At 35.1% G+C, this 18,408-nt stretch overlaps 1 protein-coding gene across 2 annotated transcripts; it reads right to left on the minus strand.

Annotated features, from left to right (window-relative positions):
• Window positions 1-4,707: 4,707 nt before the first annotated feature.
• On the minus strand, window positions 4,708-13,619 carry LOC121424464. 2 transcript variants are annotated; one of them, XM_041620162.1, is made up of 7 exons: window positions 13,232-13,619; window positions 12,902-12,988; window positions 7,716-7,867; window positions 6,821-7,067; window positions 6,177-6,419; window positions 5,339-5,545; window positions 4,708-4,866 (listed from the first exon to the last, which is right to left on the minus strand). In XM_041620162.1, exons 1-7 carry the CDS (start codon window positions 13,408-13,410, stop codon window positions 4,845-4,847), a joined length of 1,137 nt encoding a protein of 378 aa, XP_041476096.1. In that variant the 5' UTR covers window positions 13,411-13,619; the 3' UTR covers window positions 4,708-4,844. The 2 variants fall into 2 exon arrangements, with proteins under 2 accessions (XP_041476096.1, XP_041476103.1); XM_041620169.1 differs by lacking the exon at window positions 12,902-12,988.
• Between the last annotated feature and the right edge of the window lie 4,789 nt (window positions 13,620-18,408).

Below are 18,408 nucleotides of genomic sequence, written 5' to 3' on the forward strand. Positions count from 1 at the left end.
TGGGATTACATTAAAGATTAAGATAAGCTGTGTCTCAGCAATTCAAAATTCAATCTACTTTGGTAAAAATATAACGGTTCAGGTAAACTACTCTGCACAAGATGGATTGATGGAATTGGCCATACATTCTAAGGATCTGATAAAGCTCCGTAAGTTCACGTAAAGTGGGACACGGGAATTTTAAGGCGAACGCACACCGTACGATTGGTCTGCGACCCGATTTCAGAATAAAATGTACAGTAGAATTTGATGTTAGTATTGAGACTTGGAAGACTATGCTATCATCCTTCTTAGAATAAAAGCGAATTTAATACTAGTCGGAATGACGTCAAATGTAGCAGTCGTACGATTGGCAACGATTTGAAACTAATTTAGCCTTGCAACCTTTCAAAATTGTTATATTAGTATTCTTTCAATTGATTTTAACCTCAAGTGAAATGATAATATATTCCATTCACATTTTCAGAGAATAAAGAAAAATGCGATCTGTTCCGAAATCGGATCGTGAACAGTCGTAAGGTGTGCGGTGGCCTTAGTATATAGCTTACATGTATATTTATATGTGCCACGGGTCAAACACTTAAAAAGATAATTTATCCAGATTATTTCATGGTTCTTGCAGAAATAAGTTAACCAAATTATTCTCAAAGAAATATAAAAAGCAACAATTTATTTTAAGACAAACTGTTAAACAAAACCCAATTACTTGAGAAGGATATTAAGGGCACTCCGCCAAAGAGTGTGAATGTGTGTGTGTGGGGGGGGGGGGCACAATGCGCATACTGGTCTTGCTCCCTCTGCCCCCTGTCGTGTACTGTACCATTCAGTGCTTTTGGAACCCCTCCAATGTTATAAACAGGTGTTTTGTTGTCAGGCCAGGTGAGACTTGTTCTTTTTTATTTTAGGGTCTTTACGGACGGGGAATGTTCCCGAGAACATTCGGCGCAACACAACAACTCAACCAATTCGACCCCCACGCATGCGCCAACATACAATACTTCTCTCCGCTCTCCGTTTTCTGCAGTTTCATCATTTTCATGCGTGATTTACTGAATGATTTATGTATATATATTTGTATATTTATATATATTTATATATATATATGTGCCGAATTGAAGGTTACTGTTTATTTGATTACTCCATGTAGAATGAGGGATTTTTTCTGAATAGTTGTAACAACACCACTGTTACGGTGATATGGAAACCAGTGGTGTCATAGCGTTCCTGTCCTCTTATATCGATAATGCTAACAGCTAATTGACTTTAGATAATGACATGTCCCTCCGTAATATCGAGAAACAAAACGGCACAGTTACGCAAATGGGGCAAATTCCCCCGAATCAAGGTATCAATTTTAGATTATAAAGTCAAAATGCTATAAAAAAAAAAAGATAGAAAGTCAGATCCCTCACTGCATCATGCTTTATATTGTATTGATAACCTCATGTATTTTTTCCCGAATTTATATACTGTTGAACCAATGCCCCATGTCGCGGAATGACTGAGAGCCTCATCAAGTGGATCATTGTCATTAAAACCCTTTGTTTCAGTAACAGAAATTACTTTCGAGAAATCTTCCTCCCTGCCAAAGGAGTTTCGGAGCTAATCCTTTCTCACATAAATCGACATGTACATCAATTTAATTAATCCTTGTATCGTATTTTTCAAGACAAAATTATCACTGAATTTCCTTGAATACTTGGTCTATTTGGAATATCTGAATGCATAACCGTATCCCGAAAGGGACTTTTGACTCAATGACCCCTTTGATCATTGAACCCGCATTACGCCACTGATCTTTCTGATCGGGCGCAGGACAAAAATAAGTTACTTTGACCTCATTGAGATTGTCATTGAGTTTTTCTTCGATCAATGTCGGTTTCATCGGTTTGAAAACTGTCTCGTCATCCTGATCCTCCAAATCTTGACCGATGTAACTATCAAAGGTGTCATTAGACCTCTCCTCTTTCTTTTTGATCTCTCTAAGACTTACTTTCATTTGTTTATTCTTTTATATTTTTGTGAGTTCATTTTTTCTTTCTTTCCTATGTTTTCTTCTTTCTTTTGTCCATTCTAACTTCCTTATATCGCTCTTATACTTTTCCTCTTTGACTACTTTTCTTCCTTTTGTCTGATTTCCCTTGGTTTATCTTTCCTATTTCTTTTTGTCTTTATTACCCCCTTCTACAGTCTTTATGTCCCACGATCGGGATGTTCATTGGTCATTCGACTTCATCGTTTACAAAACTGTTTTGTCATTCGTCATCTAGCTCGTGATCAATAACGACAACGAATTTATCGGTTACACTTCGAAATTCCGAAACACGTAAATTGCCTTTACCTCGATGTTCGTTAATCCGAAAACGTAAAAGGGTTCGTAAATCCGAACATTATTTTGTGGCGTTATTCCGAAGGTTCGGTATTCCGAAAACAAAATAAGGTTCGATGTTCCGAAGGTTCGTTAATTCGAAAACGAAATAAGGTTCGTTGTTCCGAAGGTTCGTTCGTCCGAAAACGAAATAAGGTTCGTTAATCATTTAGTTTTCGGACTAACGAACCTTCGGAATTACGAACCTCATTTCGTTTTCGGATTAACGAACCTTTGGAATAACGAACCTCATTTCGTTTTCGGACTAACGAACCTTCGGAATTACGAACCTTCGGAAAAACGAACCTTCGGAATACGGTAGGCCTACGCGTCATGATTCATTTATGCGTGAACGTGCCGTCTTTCCTTTCTCTTCAATTTAACCCTTTCTTCATTTATGGGTTTCTTTCTTTTCTTATACTTTCTTTCTTTCTTAGTCCTTTCTTTTTCTTTTCTTTCTTTCTTTTTACTCATTTTTCTCCCTTAAATTTCATATTCATGTTTCCCTTTCTCTGTTCTTCTTCCCTTTCTTCATAAATCCAACATGTTTTTGTTTCTCGCTTTCCTTTTATTCATTCATTTTTTTCTTTTTATTTCTTTATATTTTTCGTTATTTTATTCTTCTTCTGCATACTTTCTATATAACTCTTTTTCTTCCATTTCAATTTCAAAGTCTACTTTTGCTTTTCTCCGGAAACAAGATAGTAAATGACAAACTCGTTTCCACAATGGTCTTTAAATGTGTCCATGCCGAATGCTTTAACGCAACAAAACCAGTCAAGGGTGCAAAAAATCATTTTATTAGTTTATGAATATTGTAATTACTTTAATTTTGGCATATGAAATCTCCCTATTAAAATGACACAATCAATATAATTACTATCACCACTGTGAATTTGAGAAGAAAACTGATTGTCTGGACTGTAAAGTTCTTTATTTCAATAAAATATATTGACATCGAATTCTATGTGCCTCATGTGACCAACGGACTTTTTGTTATCTCCAATAACGTAGGCCAAATTAACAGTATGGAAACCACTTGAATAAATTATCTTAAAGAGCAAACAAATTTTTAGTTTGTTTTGAGTTTTTTTGTTTCCAATGGTCGTGATGGTGCCGAAATACAATAGAATTTGGTAAATGAGAGATATAGTTTCGTAATTATTATACTTTAGATAATATCGACGTGGTCTACAAGTAGCTAAATGGGGGTTAATTAACCAAAGGAGATCATGCACGAAGTGCGTGGGGGTGATGACAATTACAAAGTATATGGCACTTGATGTGTCTATATCTTGTTCAAAATGGCATACGCAACAAAATCTGTTTTAAAACTACACCATTGGTCTTCTGAGAGGTTCACATGAAGCATATGTAATTCCGACACCCATTTGGGGTTATTTTGGTTTGTTATTTTTATGTTCGAATTCCACGGTGTATTTCAACACCTATATGTCGTGGTTCTCTTTGAACTTCGAATTATATTGTTTTTAATCTTTATTTCTTTTCAATACTGTTGTTTTCACAGCATTGTAATGGTTGCTATTGAATTTAGTTTGTATCTTGCAGTCATTAGATTTATGTCATTTTGTCAATCAAATCAAAGTTACAATTGTGTTCACTTTGTGTTTAGTTTAAACATTAAATCGGTGGCAAGATTTATTTGCAAATTCGATAAACGCCAATTCACATCGCCGTGCTAAACAGACTATAAAATTGTTCACCGTGGATAAATCGATCCGTTCTAAATAATGACTATTTTTGTTAGTCTTCTTCAATGTTTTACTGTATATGACGAGTTTATGTGTTCCATTCTTTTTTTTAGTTAAACCTTGGTTCATTCAGACTGAAGAATTTGGATCCACTTTAGTCTTAGATTGTATATTCCTTATCAAGTATTTACTTTTGCACTGCGGATATACATGATATTCCTACAATAAACTGAACTACATTTATTATTTTTTTTCTTATCGCAAAAATAACCTTTTCCTGCAGGAATTAAATTATTTTTTCATCCAGTGAAAAGGTTGGCACCGAGCACTTTATGAAAATTTAAATTATGAAATCAAGCAATAAAGCACCCCTTTACAAGCGACGCATGTGCTGTCCTGTACCACTACAGCTATATTTCCACTGATTATTGTGTAATCTCCATCGTGATTATTTTAGTAAATACTGTCTGAATGATTATGCAGTAAGAAGATTAACAACTTTCCAATACCAATTTGACATCCGATGATTCTGAAGTTTGGAGGGGAAGAAACTATTTTCTCACTATTTATTTTGCAAATTTTTCCAGTTCGATGATAGTAAATGCATGGGTTATTCATAGGAGCATGATTGTAATAAAACCGCCAATGGCTCAGATTTCAGTAGACTTTGAATTGGACCCAGCGGTATATTCTGGAAAAAATGGCTATCATGATAACTCAAATTTGTATTAGATCAAACATCATATCGCCATGATGTTATTAATTCACTCGTCTGAATCGTCATCACTGTAGAAATAATGAAATGAAAAGAAATATTAGATATTGGCAATTGAATAAAAGATTAAGAGATCAAGATATCGAGAGCAAAATAACGACAATAATGTATCAGACAATCTTGCTGAGAATTAAGTAAGCCAAGGAAATAGACGTATACAAGAGTTGGAATGGAGGTACAATCTTAAATGAGTTCGTTTTAATGATTTCGTTGAGTCCTATATATATTTTAATTGTTATAGGGCCTTATCAAAGGAAGACCATTGTCTTTGAAAATAAGTAACATTCTGCAGATAACAGAATTTGATAAAAATAAATAGAAATATAATACATGGAAATAAATGTATACAAACAATGGTAGAAAGAATGAAAGAATCTAAGAATTCAAGGAGGAAAAGGAAAGAGAGGAATAAAAAAAACACAGATATATAGCAGAGAAATCGTTTTTTTTTAATTAAAAATAAATTGATAAACATTAATATACCTTGAACTAGAGTAACACAGCCTGTATCGCCTGATACGTTCATCGACCGATAAACAAAGTTTATTCGCTAGATCCTCATCATGTATTGAGAGTTTAGGTCTTCCCGGATTGGAGGTTTCACTCAGGAGTGATGAAGATTGGTGGCTATCGTTCAAAACTCCTATATTGTTATTCTTCAAGTACATATTTCTCAGGAGCGATGAGGAACTAAATGACATCGAGAAAAGAAAGTAAGTAATTAGGATTTCGTAGCATTCTAAGATTAGATTAGATAAAACAGCATTTTGTGTATATTTTTAGAGAAAGATACCATGCACACTAACAACAATTTCTTTCTAAAACATTAATTTCCGTATTGATCACTCAGGAGATAAATGATAAGAATGAAAAAGAGCGCCAAACCATTTTTTTTTACATTTGGTGAGAGAAACAGATGATCGCAGAGTGTTCTTCATGATTTACAAGAACATTGCTTACAATGACTAAACCTTGAATCATAATTGCAGTATGTCTGATGTGTTGTTAGAGCTTCATCTCCCGTTTTGTATCATATTAATATGACCAAATAACAACAAAATCTTGCAAATTTGCCAATTCCAGCTTTGTGACAATAAATATGAGCAGGATGAATGTCTACAAAGATTTTTTTTCATTAAAAATGTTAAGAAACTGATTTGTTTTCCTAATTATTTTAATTTCTTTTGATCTTTCTCTTGTTCTCTTCCTTTCGTCCATAATTATGCAAACGTGAAAAAAAAGAGAATCAAAGATCAAAATACATATAACTCCACCATCCATTACATTAATTTCTCTAAACGGTCATTTTGCAAATATTTACCTGCTTTTTTGGAGGGGACTTTTTCCCGTTTGTCTGTCAAGGCAACATCTACAAGCAATTTTGCGCGGGAATGTTGACGAACTCGTCTCAGTTTGACAAGAAGTACTCGTTAATTGGATGATTGAGCTGTCAATCAAACTCGGAGTGCAGTCAGCTTGGAATACCATTGGTCGTTTGAATGGGAGAGAGGCGGAGTCAGAGCAGCTTGGGCGGAGCGCTGAGTTGTTGTTGTGATGAACAAAACTGAGAATGAAATATTGATACAAGCCCGTGATTATTTTGATGGGATTCGCTTTGTCAAAAGTTTATATAGCTCTTGTTGACAAAAAAACTCTCTCATTGGGATAAAATTGGACTAGAGACATTTTACTTCTCGATAAACTGATAAACATGCCACAAAGGGAGTTCCTAAAGAAATATCTGATAAGTAAATAATGGGGAATAAGTTATCACTCCCCAAATCGGTAACATTGTATTGTACCGATCAATCTAATTGTCATGTATCATCCTTTGTATTTGGCCTACTCAATTGTTAACTGCCAAAGTCTTTTTTTCTTATTATCAAAAGCAACCTATGGTCAAGATGGGCATCCCCTTTTAAAGTAAAAAGAAGCATGGGGCTGGGGTGATCATTTATATTTTACCTAAGCTGACATGAGTTGGTATCGGCATCGAAACCCATTTTCAAGACCCTCTCGATTCTTTTCCATAACCCGTTCATAATCATCGGCGCGCTCGACGACTCCCTTGCCCTAACTTGACCGTCCGGTCCACGGCGGTATTTCGACGGCGATCCCGGTGGTTGTGGTGGCGAGTGGTGGTCGCGTTGCAACAACGGCGATGGCGATATTTGTGTTGCAGACCGATTGGTGTTTGTATTTTGACGGGGTCCTGAACAATAAAAGCAACTTGAAAAGACATATTCAGAGATTTCGTTTATCCCCCCCCCCTTCTCACTTTTGATCATTTTAAGATATCAGAGATCTTATGTGTATTACCAACTGCCTTTAGTATTGAATATATATTATTTCACATAATGTTATTCATAAATAAATACACTCATGTACATTACAATTATAGCAAAAAAATCGGGAAATACAAAGAAAAATGAATAACAGGGTAACAAATACAGTCATAATTTATTTGGTTAAATGCAATTTTTTGACGCATTATTTATTTATTTTTGTTTTGTTTTGTTATGGTTTTTTGTTGTTGTCCGAATTTTGCCGAACAAGGATATTAATTATGCTTTGAGTTGGGGAAGATAAAAAAAGGGAAAAGGGACGGAGATAGAGACAGAGTGACGAACTGATAATCTGAGTTAGGCATGGATGGGGAGAGAAAGAGGGGGAGCTTGCAAGGAGGTAGATCTGTCTTATAATGTTCATCACTGTGTTCACATCTAAATAAGATTACATTTTATGAAACAGTGGCGGATTTCAAATTTACAATATGAAATCCAAGATTTTGCTCATGCATGAAAACCTAAAATGCATTTACACGAATACACCAATTAAATTCTGCACGATCTGAACGAACCTCTTCTTGGAAGTTTCCCCGTAGATGGCGGACTACTGGGATAAGAAGCTCCGTCTGGGATATGCTGCTCTTTCATGTTTTCATACCTGATAGCATGATGGTTTCTCTTTGGGTCAATCTGTGGGTGATTTGGATCTATTCTCAAATATTCACTGAAATGAAACGTATTGAATAATTTCAACTTATTTTAAGATTATTTGGTGCTGGTGTGACTGAAAATGTACTTTTAATGTATTACTCAATTATGACATCATAATCATCATCAGTGCTACCACCACAATCATCAATATCGTTATAATACTACTACCATCATCAATATCGTTAGAACAGTAGAAGCAGAAGCAGCAGCAGTAGTAGTAGCAGTATTATTATTATTAGTAGTAGTAGTAGTAGTAGTAGTAGTAGTAGTAGTAGTAGTAGTAGTAGTAGTAGTAGTAGTAGTAGTAGTGGTAGTAGTAGTAGTAGTAGTAGCAGTAGTAGTAGTAGTAGTAGTAGCAGTGGTATAGTAGTAGTAGTAGTGGTAGTAGTGGTGGTAGTAGTAGAAGTAGTAGTTGTAGTAGTAGTAGTAGTAGTAGTAGCAGCAGTAGTAGTAGTAGTAGTAGTAGCAGTGGTAGTAGTAGTAGTAGTAGTAGTAGTAGTAGTAGTAGTAGTAGTAGTAGTAGTAGTAGTAGTAGTAGTAGTAGTAGTAGTAGTAGTAGTAGTAGTAGTAGTAGTAGTAGTAGAAGTAGTAATATAGTAAAGAACTGGAAGAGTAGTAGTGGTAGTATAGACACCATGGTTATTTCAAAAGAGGTATATGTCAAGGTGGCCTATGAGACCTTTTTCCCTCTTAATCCAATCATTACATTATTGTATAATGCATTTGTATTATGAGTATTATAGTTGCACGACTGAGCACTCTGTTTTCTTCTTCTGTCTGCCTCTTTCTTCTTTTTGGCCCTCAGCTATAATTCAAAGCTGGCATTCATCCCCCCGCAACCCCTGTCTCCACTTCGACTCGTAATCATTGTATATATGGTAGTGTGACCTTAATTCGCGCGGTACCTAATTTTATTTATTTATTTATTTATTTATTTATTTATTCATGTTTTATTTATAACAAATGATAAAATGAGGTGGAGGGTAGTTCGGTTCAGTTTATAAACTGCTTTACAACGAAGCCTCTGCCTTTACAAACATAAAATAGAACATAAACATGATAATATATATAAATAAATACAAGTGAAAATTAACATAAAAAGTTATAATCTATGAAATAAACAAAAAAGAAAACAAATAAACAAAAAAGAAAGAATACTAGAAGATACTTTGTTTATAATAATGTTTGGCCAATAGGTAACCTCGTTTAAAAGAATTTATAGAATTGGTGGATTGAACTGAAAATGGGAGTTTATTAAATAGGGAGCTTGCTTTATAAGAGAATGACTTTCTTTGAATTCAGTTTTGGGGAATGGAATGTCGAGGAGAGAATTTAGTGCATAGCGGGTACAATATTTAAAGGTGCGATAAGTAATAAGCGATTTTAAATAGTTAGGGGCGTTTACATTAATTATTTTAAATACTAATAAACAGTAGTGATATTTTAGTCTTTGTTCAACGGATTGCCAATTTAGGGTTGTAAGAAGTGTACACTGCGGTGTATTATATCCTTATTTAATATTAATCTGGCATATCTATTTTGTAATTTTTGTAGTTTGGAAAGATTTGTTTTGAACAACTTCCCCATGCAGTGCAACAATTATCAATATGTGGTAAAATTAAAGCAAAATATAAGGTTACAAGAGTTTTATGGGGTTTTAATTGCTTTATGCGGCGAATACATCAATTGTTACGTGATATTTTATTACATATATATCTTACATGGTCAGACCATGTCAGTTGCGAGTCAGTATAATACCAAGATATTTCATTTTATCAACACATTGCAAGTGGTTATCGTACAATTTGATCTTGAATTGGTGATTATCTAGCTTTCTTTTAGTGCCAAAAGGCATGACCATGGTTTTCTGTGGATGAATATACATCTTATTAATATCAAACCACTTGCATATTAAATCAAAGTCATTTTGTAAATTCAATTGAACTTCAGAAAAGTTATGAGAATTGTTAAAAATAACGGTATCATCTGCATAGAGTGAAATTTTGGAATTTTTATGAATTCTTAAGTTGTTAAAATCGTTAATATTATAGACAAAAGATCAAGGGGCCAAGGATTGACCCTGGGGCACCCTGATTTCACAGTTAAAAACTCACCACAATAATCATCTATATTAACACATTGTTGTCTTCCGACCAAGTACGATTTAAACCATTCACGTACCTTATTATTCATACCATAGAAAAATTAGTTTATCAAGTATTATTTCGTGTGGAATTACGTCAATGCTTTTTTTAGATCATAAAATATAGCTCCCGTAATCTGACCATGATTCATATTTTCAAACAGGTAGTCAGTAATTTCTGTAAGGCACGTGGCTGTGGAATGGAGTGGTCTGAATCCAGATTGACGTTCCGACAATAAATTATTTTGGTTAAGATACGAATACAATTGTTTGTGTACTGCTTTTTCAAGGATTTTTGACATAGAGGGCAGTATTGAAATGGGCCTGAAATTGTCAACACTGAGCGAGCCACCCTTGTGAATTGGCGTGATTTTTGCGATTGAAATCAGATGGAAATTGAGAAGTTTTTAGTGATAAGTTAAACAATTTAGAAAGTGGTTCCGCAATTATATCAGCAGATACTTTTAGTAACTTAGGATGTAGACCGTCCATTCCTACAGCCTTTTTACAATCAATATTGCGTAGTTCGTTTTTGACAAATTCAGATTTAATGTCTTGAAATTCAAAAGAATAATTAGTTTGAGTTAACGTTTGTAAATCGTTAAAAGCACCGTCTACTGTGTTGGAACTTGAGCTTGTTTGTAGGTTTGAGCCTACTTTATTAAAAGCTTCATTCAATAAACCTGCCACCTTTACTTTGTCAGATATCATTTCTTCATCAATCAGGATTGTGTTGTTTATTTCCTGTTTCTTTGATGGTAAGCCCTTTGAGAACTTTCCAATTTTTATTCAAATCATTTCCACATTCTGAAAACTTATTCAGGTAATATTCTTTTTTAAGAAATTTGTTCAAATTATTTGCTCTGTTTCGATAGTACTTAAACTTTTCCAATAGTAATCACTTTTCGTTTTATGGAACTTTTTCTTAAAGAAATCACGGTCACGTGCCAAATTTATGTATTCATTTGTAATCCAAGGTATTCCATTTCTTTTTCTTCTGACAGAAATAAAAGGTGCATGTTTATCACTTAAAGTAGTAAACAAAAATTTGAAATGAGACCACATTCGTCAACTTGAACGTTTTCGTTATTGAAATCATTCCAGTTTTGATTTTTCAAGTCATCTCGAAATCTGTTTTCATCAAAGTTGCGAAAAGACCTAAATTTACTTATTTTAGAATGAAACATTGTGTGCTTGCCTTTCACTACTACAAAAGTCAAACAGTGGTCACTAAAACCAATAGAGATTACACCCGACTTTACACTTTCAATTGAATTTGAGGTAAGTATTAAGTCGATGATTGTGCTACTGTGAGGTGTAACTCTTGTGGGGTCATTAATTAACTGGTTAAGCTGATAAGTATGACAAATATCCTTAATTATTTTAGACAACGCATTATTATTACTCATGTTGCAATTGAAATCACCCATCAAAATGATATTATTTGATAATGAAATTACTTTTTCAACATTTGCTTCAAGGGTGGTAAAATAGGTACTTGGTGAGGAAGGCCTCCTGTATAAAATACCAACAAAAATCGAACTGCTATTTTTTCTTTTAATCTCCAGCCACATAACCTCAAGTTCTTTGGTTTCCAGATCCATTCTTCTCATGTAATTAAATTTCTCACTGATGTAACATCCTACACCCCCACCAGAACTTTCCCTGTCTTTCCTTTCAATCTTATAACCGTCAATGGATATTATATGGTTTGAACAATCATCGTTCAACCATGTTTCTGATAGTCCTAAAATATCAAAAGGATTTGACATAAGAAATTGCTGCACATCTGTAATTTTATTTCTCAAACTTCTGATGTTTAGATGAGCTAACTTAATGCCTTTATCATTTGGAAAATCAGTAGGTACATTGTATGCATGATCATCAACTTGGGTATTATTTGGAAAATGAGAACAATTCATAACATAATTTTCTCCAGACGGAATACATTCCTGATCCCAAAAGGGAAATTGTTTCAAAATACACGCGGTACACTGCCAGTTTTCGAAAGTTTCGTTTAAATCATCATATTTGGATTTGGGAATTCCCTCGCAAACTATATGTGCCCATTTTTCACATGAGGTACATAAAAGGGCCTTTTGGTTACTCTTTACTGGTTTATTACATTTACTACACGGATACTTGACCATAAGAGGTGATACAAACTCAATAATTGTTGATAATAAAAAAAGTAATACCATGTAAACATAAATTACACAAAAAATACACACAAAAAATCTTAAAAGATTGTATATAATAAAATTTGATGAATCGAACAATCAAAGAAAGTCTTCCTAACAGAAAAATTTTGCGCACGGTTGGTTGAATACCTCAATATCTAATTAATATTTTGAAAAACTGATATCACCAACAGAAAGTGCGACTTAATAATACCCAGTAAATAATTTTTTGAAGGTAATAATGGCAAAACATCTGCAAATTTTGTTACCTTTTGCGTCCGCTCCGAGAAAATCCGACCTTCTCGACCAGCATCAAGAAATCGCCAGTTTGGAAGCTGAGGTCTCCAAATAAATAAGTAAAATGTGATACCAACCGAATTTATGGCATTTTAACCTCATCTGATATAATTATCTTTACTTTGTCTGCCTGATTTCTTTTCTAAAGCCTTGCAAAACGATCGTGCGCAAATTAAGGTCACACTTTTCAGCCGAGCGCGCACTAGTCCATCGTCATTGAATTTTGAGATCGCGATACCAATAAAACCCGTGACTTACTTTACAATTTCATCAAGCGAATTTGACTTTGGGATTTTGCTTTCCGTTTGGCATTTATATTTTTGGTTAATTTTGTGTGAGCTGTGAGAATTTTTTTATTGAAAATCAACTTCATGACGATTTCTAAAATGTGCGCAAATAATATGGTCACCCCATCATACAAACACACTTCTGTGAGGACGACGATGTTTTGGGTTTGTAGATTGCTTCTTCGTCATTTTCATCAAACTTCAGTGTTAGATCCTTTCGCCTTTCCCTGTAAAATAATACAAAATGAATTTGAATTTGTATGGTCAACCTATTGAATTATCACAGAGGCTTTTAATATTTAAGAACACTACAAACTTTCTTGAAAACGAGAGCTACTGGAAAGGGAAGGTTCAGGAAGTATATGCCGAATAATCCTTAAAATGCCGAACGTTTTAAAATATTGGCATAAGTGTTCTTTGTGGTCGTGAGAATAATTTCCTTCACCCCCGTGAAGGATAGAGTTCATTACCTTACTATTTGCATGGAGCTCACAAGAGCGATCAAGCATCCAAAAATGCTGAGAGAGGTAAGCATCAGAATCGGGAGTGGGACCACTGGCATCCAAGCTTGTCCGATTGTGATCTCAAACTCTTCATCAAGGATGATAGTCGAGGCATTCAGAGATCCGTTTGTATTCGATAGGTTCATGGTGTAAGAAAGTTGAAGCTCTTGTAGATAAGAGAAGAAAAGGGATGTTTAAAATGGAAAAGAGATAAAAAAAGGTCATTACATTTGGGGAGTGTAATATGGAGGAGGGGTCCGTCACTAATTTGCCATTTATGGTAGACCTAGATGTGTGTCCGGACAACCGATTTTAAACATTCATTTGAAAAAGTCAACAAGCAGATTCTCATCAGTTTTTAGTAAAAAAAAAATGCTAGGCAATATTATATATAACAAAATTGAAGAAATTTAGAACTACAGAATTCATATGTTTTTTTGTGTAATCTAAAGACATAAGAAAGGCTTCAAATTTTAAAGTGTCCGGACACCCCGCCCCTCCATCCTAACTACCAAGTTAACAAGGCTAATCAGCCGATCAAGGGAAGGACCAATTCAAAGCTGGATTGAAGTTAAAAATATAGATATAGAATCTAGAATTCAAACTTATTCGATTAAATCTTTGATCCAATTTTGGATTGGTCCCTGACCACAATCTATAGATTGAGAAATTTAGAGACAAGACATCTATGATTCGCGCCCTCGATAATGGCCCTCTTTGTTTCGAACCCAACTGTCACAGAATACGAGACCACTTTCACTATACCCAGTTGTTGTATGTCCGGACAGGTTGTGTGTCCGGACGATCGATTTTAGAAAGTCATTTCGAAGAATTTACAAGTGAAGTTTCATCAATTTTTAGTGCAAAATGTTGGGAAATATTATAGACAAAAAAACTAGAAGATGATTGCAACTATAGAATTCCTATTTTCAGTTAATCCAAAGACAAAAAAGAAGGCTTCAAAAATATTAAGTGTCCGGACACCCGACCCCCCATCCTACAAATTAAACGTATTCTTTAAACAAAAGAAAATACGCAACAGATTTACTGATAGAGTAGAACGAAATGTTGGAAATGGAACTTACCAAATAATAACTGAAATAGAATAGTTTCACAAATGGGCTCTGTCCTAGTGCTAATGTTACAGAAGAATTTTCACAAATTTGCTTAAGTTGTAGCAAATATGCGTGCATATGAAAGCACGTGGGAAAAAATAAACAAATCAACATTTTGTCGCGCAAATGAGATGCGCAGAGGAATTGCGCCTGAAAATGAAATTTGAGCGCGTGCTGGGGGCGGAGCAACTTGGCCTCAGTCCAGTCCTCGGTGACCACTTGTCGGCGTCGGCCGCCAGCAGGACTTTTTTTTTGGGGGGGGGGGTGAAAATTATATCGCATTCGAACCCGCCACCTATGTCAAATCATAGTGTGATAATATTTTTTTTCGGTTTTAGATTCAATTCAGTTCCCAATTTATTGATTAAAAGTCCTTACATGAACTAATATTCACAACTCATTAAACATGTTAAAGAAAGAGGATGCCCAATTTAGCACCCCCAAAGTTTATAGGGGTCCTTCTTTATTTCCCCCGGTTTTCTCTCTCTCTCTTTTAGTTTACTGATTCATTTTTCCTCGTTATTTTCATTGTTTCATAATCATTACTATTTTGGGAAGAAGAGGTCTTGATAATATTGCGTTTTTGTTGGGGTGGGGTATGATGGGGCTTTAGCGTAGCTATGATAAAGCTTCGCGCTAGTTATTACAACCTTATTAGGCCTATACTACTTAATCGCAAGAATTATAAGAACAAGTGGAATGCCTCTGGCCGTCTCACCTGCATCACGCGGTTCAATATAGCAGCAGTGCTGACTTTGAAAACTGCCGTACTCGCTGATACATGGTTACTCTTATGTCCACTTTTTATGAATTAGATCAATACACTTACAGAGATATGACGGTTATTCAACAAAAAACCCCAACATGGCCAAAGTTCATTGACCTTACATAACCTCTGACCTTGATCACGTGACCTGAAACTCACACAGGACGTTCAGTGATACTTGATTACTCTTATGTCCAAGTTTCATGAATCAGATCCATAAACTTTCAAAGTTATGATGGTAATTCAACAGATACACCCAATTCGGCCAAAGTTCATTGACCTTTGACATTGGTCATGTGACCTGAAATGCGCATAGGATGTTCAGTGATACTTGATTACTATAATGTCCAAGTTTAACGAACTAGACCAATAAACTTTCAAAGTTATGATGGTAATTCCACAGATATCCCCAATTCGGCCAAAGTTCATTGACCCTAAATGACCTTTGACCTTGGTCATGTGACATGAAACTCTAATAGGATGTTCAGTAATACTTGAGTAACCTTATGGCCAAGTTTCAGGAACTAGGTCTATATTCTTTCCAAGTTATGATGTCATTTCAAAAACTTAACCTCAGGTTAAGTTTTGATGTTGACGCCGCCGTCGCCGCCGCCGTCGGAAAAGCGGCGCCTATAGTCTCACTCTGCTATGCAGGTGAGACAATAATCGGGTGACACCGCATCTAGTACAGTTTTACTATTTCATATCATATCAAAAGTTGATGTTATATAAAAATTAATTAAAGAAACTAGGCTAACCTGAGAAATTATCAAAATAATGATAAAAAGACGTCAAATAAATTAGCGCTAGCACGACTTATGAAATAAATTACACAATCAGGAAATAGAAGCAATCGGTGCAGTGGCGTAACTACGGGGGAAGGGGCATCCCCCCCTCATCGGCTGGCAAAAAAAAACGAGGAAAATAAGAAAAGAAGAAGAAAGGAAGAGAAATGTAGCGGGAAAGAAGAAATCATTGTTCATTAATATTATAATAATGTCATATTACATAAGTTTTTTCATAACTTTATGAAACACGATTTACTCAGGGCCTATGTCTTCATTGTTCCTGGTGCTAGCATTGTCTGTTTAATTAGATACAAGATACATAGTCCTAAAACCTCCGTTTTCAAGTCAACATACACCAAATATATTTCTTCGCACTTCGAGTTATTATTGTTTTATGTCGTGACTTATGTTTTTTATGACTACTTTAAGTCTTAATATAAAACACTTCCTGTCCTGAATTTCCTAAATTTTCAGCTCGCGCTCGCAATATTAGTGAGATGCGTATGATAATCATGATTACACTGACTAATGTGCTTCGTGTGTTTAGATGTAATTCTAACAAAATCAGCCAGCGATTGGCACTCACATTAGATGACCGAGGTGAGATATGTGTACTCTTAATGGGTTCCTAAAATACAGTCCTTAAAATGTCCCTGTTTGTGGTCAATATATACGAAAATTTCAGCTCGCGCTCGCATTGTTTGTTTAGCGAGACAGGTACGTATCATGATTACAAACATTTGCTTATAATGTCCCCTTATAGGATTGAATATCAAACATTTTCAGCTCGCGCTTCGCGCTTACATTATTTGATCAGCGACATGCATATCCGTTTAATTGCAATGTCCTTAAAATGTATCTATTATTTCAGTATAGGCCCAACCTAGCAACTGAAGCGCGCTCACTAACTGACTCAAAATTTTGATGGTGCACCCCCCCCCAATTCTGTGACCCACGATACGCCACTGAATAGGTGTCACATTTTTTCTGTTTCAAAGCATTTCTAAGGTCAAACTCTGGGGAGGTGCCACGAGGAGCAAATGCCTCCTCTTTTTTTCAAGTAATTAATAATAATAATAATATTCATAATAATAATGGCATATTTACCCAGGGTAGCCACATGAGTTCCGAAAACTGTTCTCCCAGCGGGCCCTGCTATTATTATTACCCGGCTCAGCTAGGCTACCGATTCAGATGCACACAGCTTTTTGAGGAATTATTTCCTGCCGGTACCCATTTACCTCACCTGGATTGAGTGCAGCACAGTGTGGATAAATTTCTTGATGTAGGAAAACACGCCACGGCCAGGGTTCGAACCCACGACCCTCTGTTTGAAAGGCGAGAGTCAGAACCACTAGATCACGGCGCACCCACACTGAGATATTGAGATATTACAAAAAAAGCCGATAAAATGAGGAGGTATGGGGAAATTGAACGGCATAAACAGTAATTTTATTTGGTCAAAATGCTCCTTCCCCGTTAGGAAAAACTCTTTAGGACACCTTGTTTCCTTATATCAAAATGCCCAGATGCCCACTGACATACTGCCCATTTGAAAAATGATACTATTAGTCTATCCTGGGCTGGAATGAAGAAGGAAAATATGGCGTGTCATCATGATGGATGTGATTTAGGAATTAATGATGGTATTTGCTCTTCTTTTTTTCAAAATCGTTTCTATTCATTCATTAAAAATATATATTTAAAGATACAATATCATTTACACCAGTCCTGGCTATTTTACATCCTGATTTAAAAAAGTGACACGATGGGACATTAAAGAAGAATCATTGATCATTGATGACACAAAAGCATTACATCGTCTCAATTTTTAGTTTATTGTTAAAATAAAGAGAGAGAGAGAGAGGGAGAGAGAAATATGAATACCTGCAACTTAATGTCATGTACCCATGTATGGCACAATCGTCCTTTGCTTTAACACTGATCTACTCTTTTTGCCTGTCTCCACACTGGTGTAGATGCAGAAGTCATCATGATCATTGTGGTATTAGCCAAGTGCCTTTCACTGTTGGAGTACTCCCCAGTGCAGTGTGTTGATAATGTGAATACATATTATGCTTGATATACACGTGATACATACGCGCATATAACACCATAATTTTCTTTTGTTTAAACAATATGATTAATTATAATCCTATTGTTGTAAACAATAGGATTAAGTGATTTTATTTACAATCCCTATTCATCAAAACAATTGGATTATTTATTATTGATATGTGAATCGAAAATCACCAAAGTATGGATCGATAAATATGAAAGCATCAAAATATTGATCGATAAATATGTAATCATAAAAATATGAATCGATAAGTGTGAAATAACAAAAATATGAAACGGTAAATATGCATGATAAAATATGGATCGATAAATATGAAAAGATATAAACACGTTACAACGATGTCACGGACTGAGAAATTCGACGAAAACAAATGAGGTTATGATTGTGAAAAATAA

This window comes from Lytechinus variegatus, chromosome 1, assembly GCF_018143015.1.
Source record: "Lytechinus variegatus isolate NC3 chromosome 1, Lvar_3.0, whole genome shotgun sequence".
NCBI lineage: Eukaryota > Metazoa > Echinodermata > Echinoidea > Temnopleuroida > Toxopneustidae > Lytechinus > Lytechinus variegatus.

What these genes read in the sequence shown, in the direction of transcription:
- LOC121424464 (XM_041620162.1), bottom strand. Translation starts at nt 13,410, where the DNA reads ATGAACCTATCGAATACAAACGGATCTCTGAATGCCTCGACTATCATC. An exon ending in ACATCGTCGTCCTCACAGAA is followed by an intron (nt 7,868 to 12,901) that starts GTGTGTTTGTAT and finishes GTTTCATTTCAG; the next exon opens with TGAATATTTGAGAATAGATC. An exon ending in CTGTGTTACTCTAGTTCAAG is followed by an intron (nt 4,867 to 5,338) that starts GTATATTAATGT and finishes TTATTTCTACAG; the next exon opens with TGATGACGATTCAGACGAGT.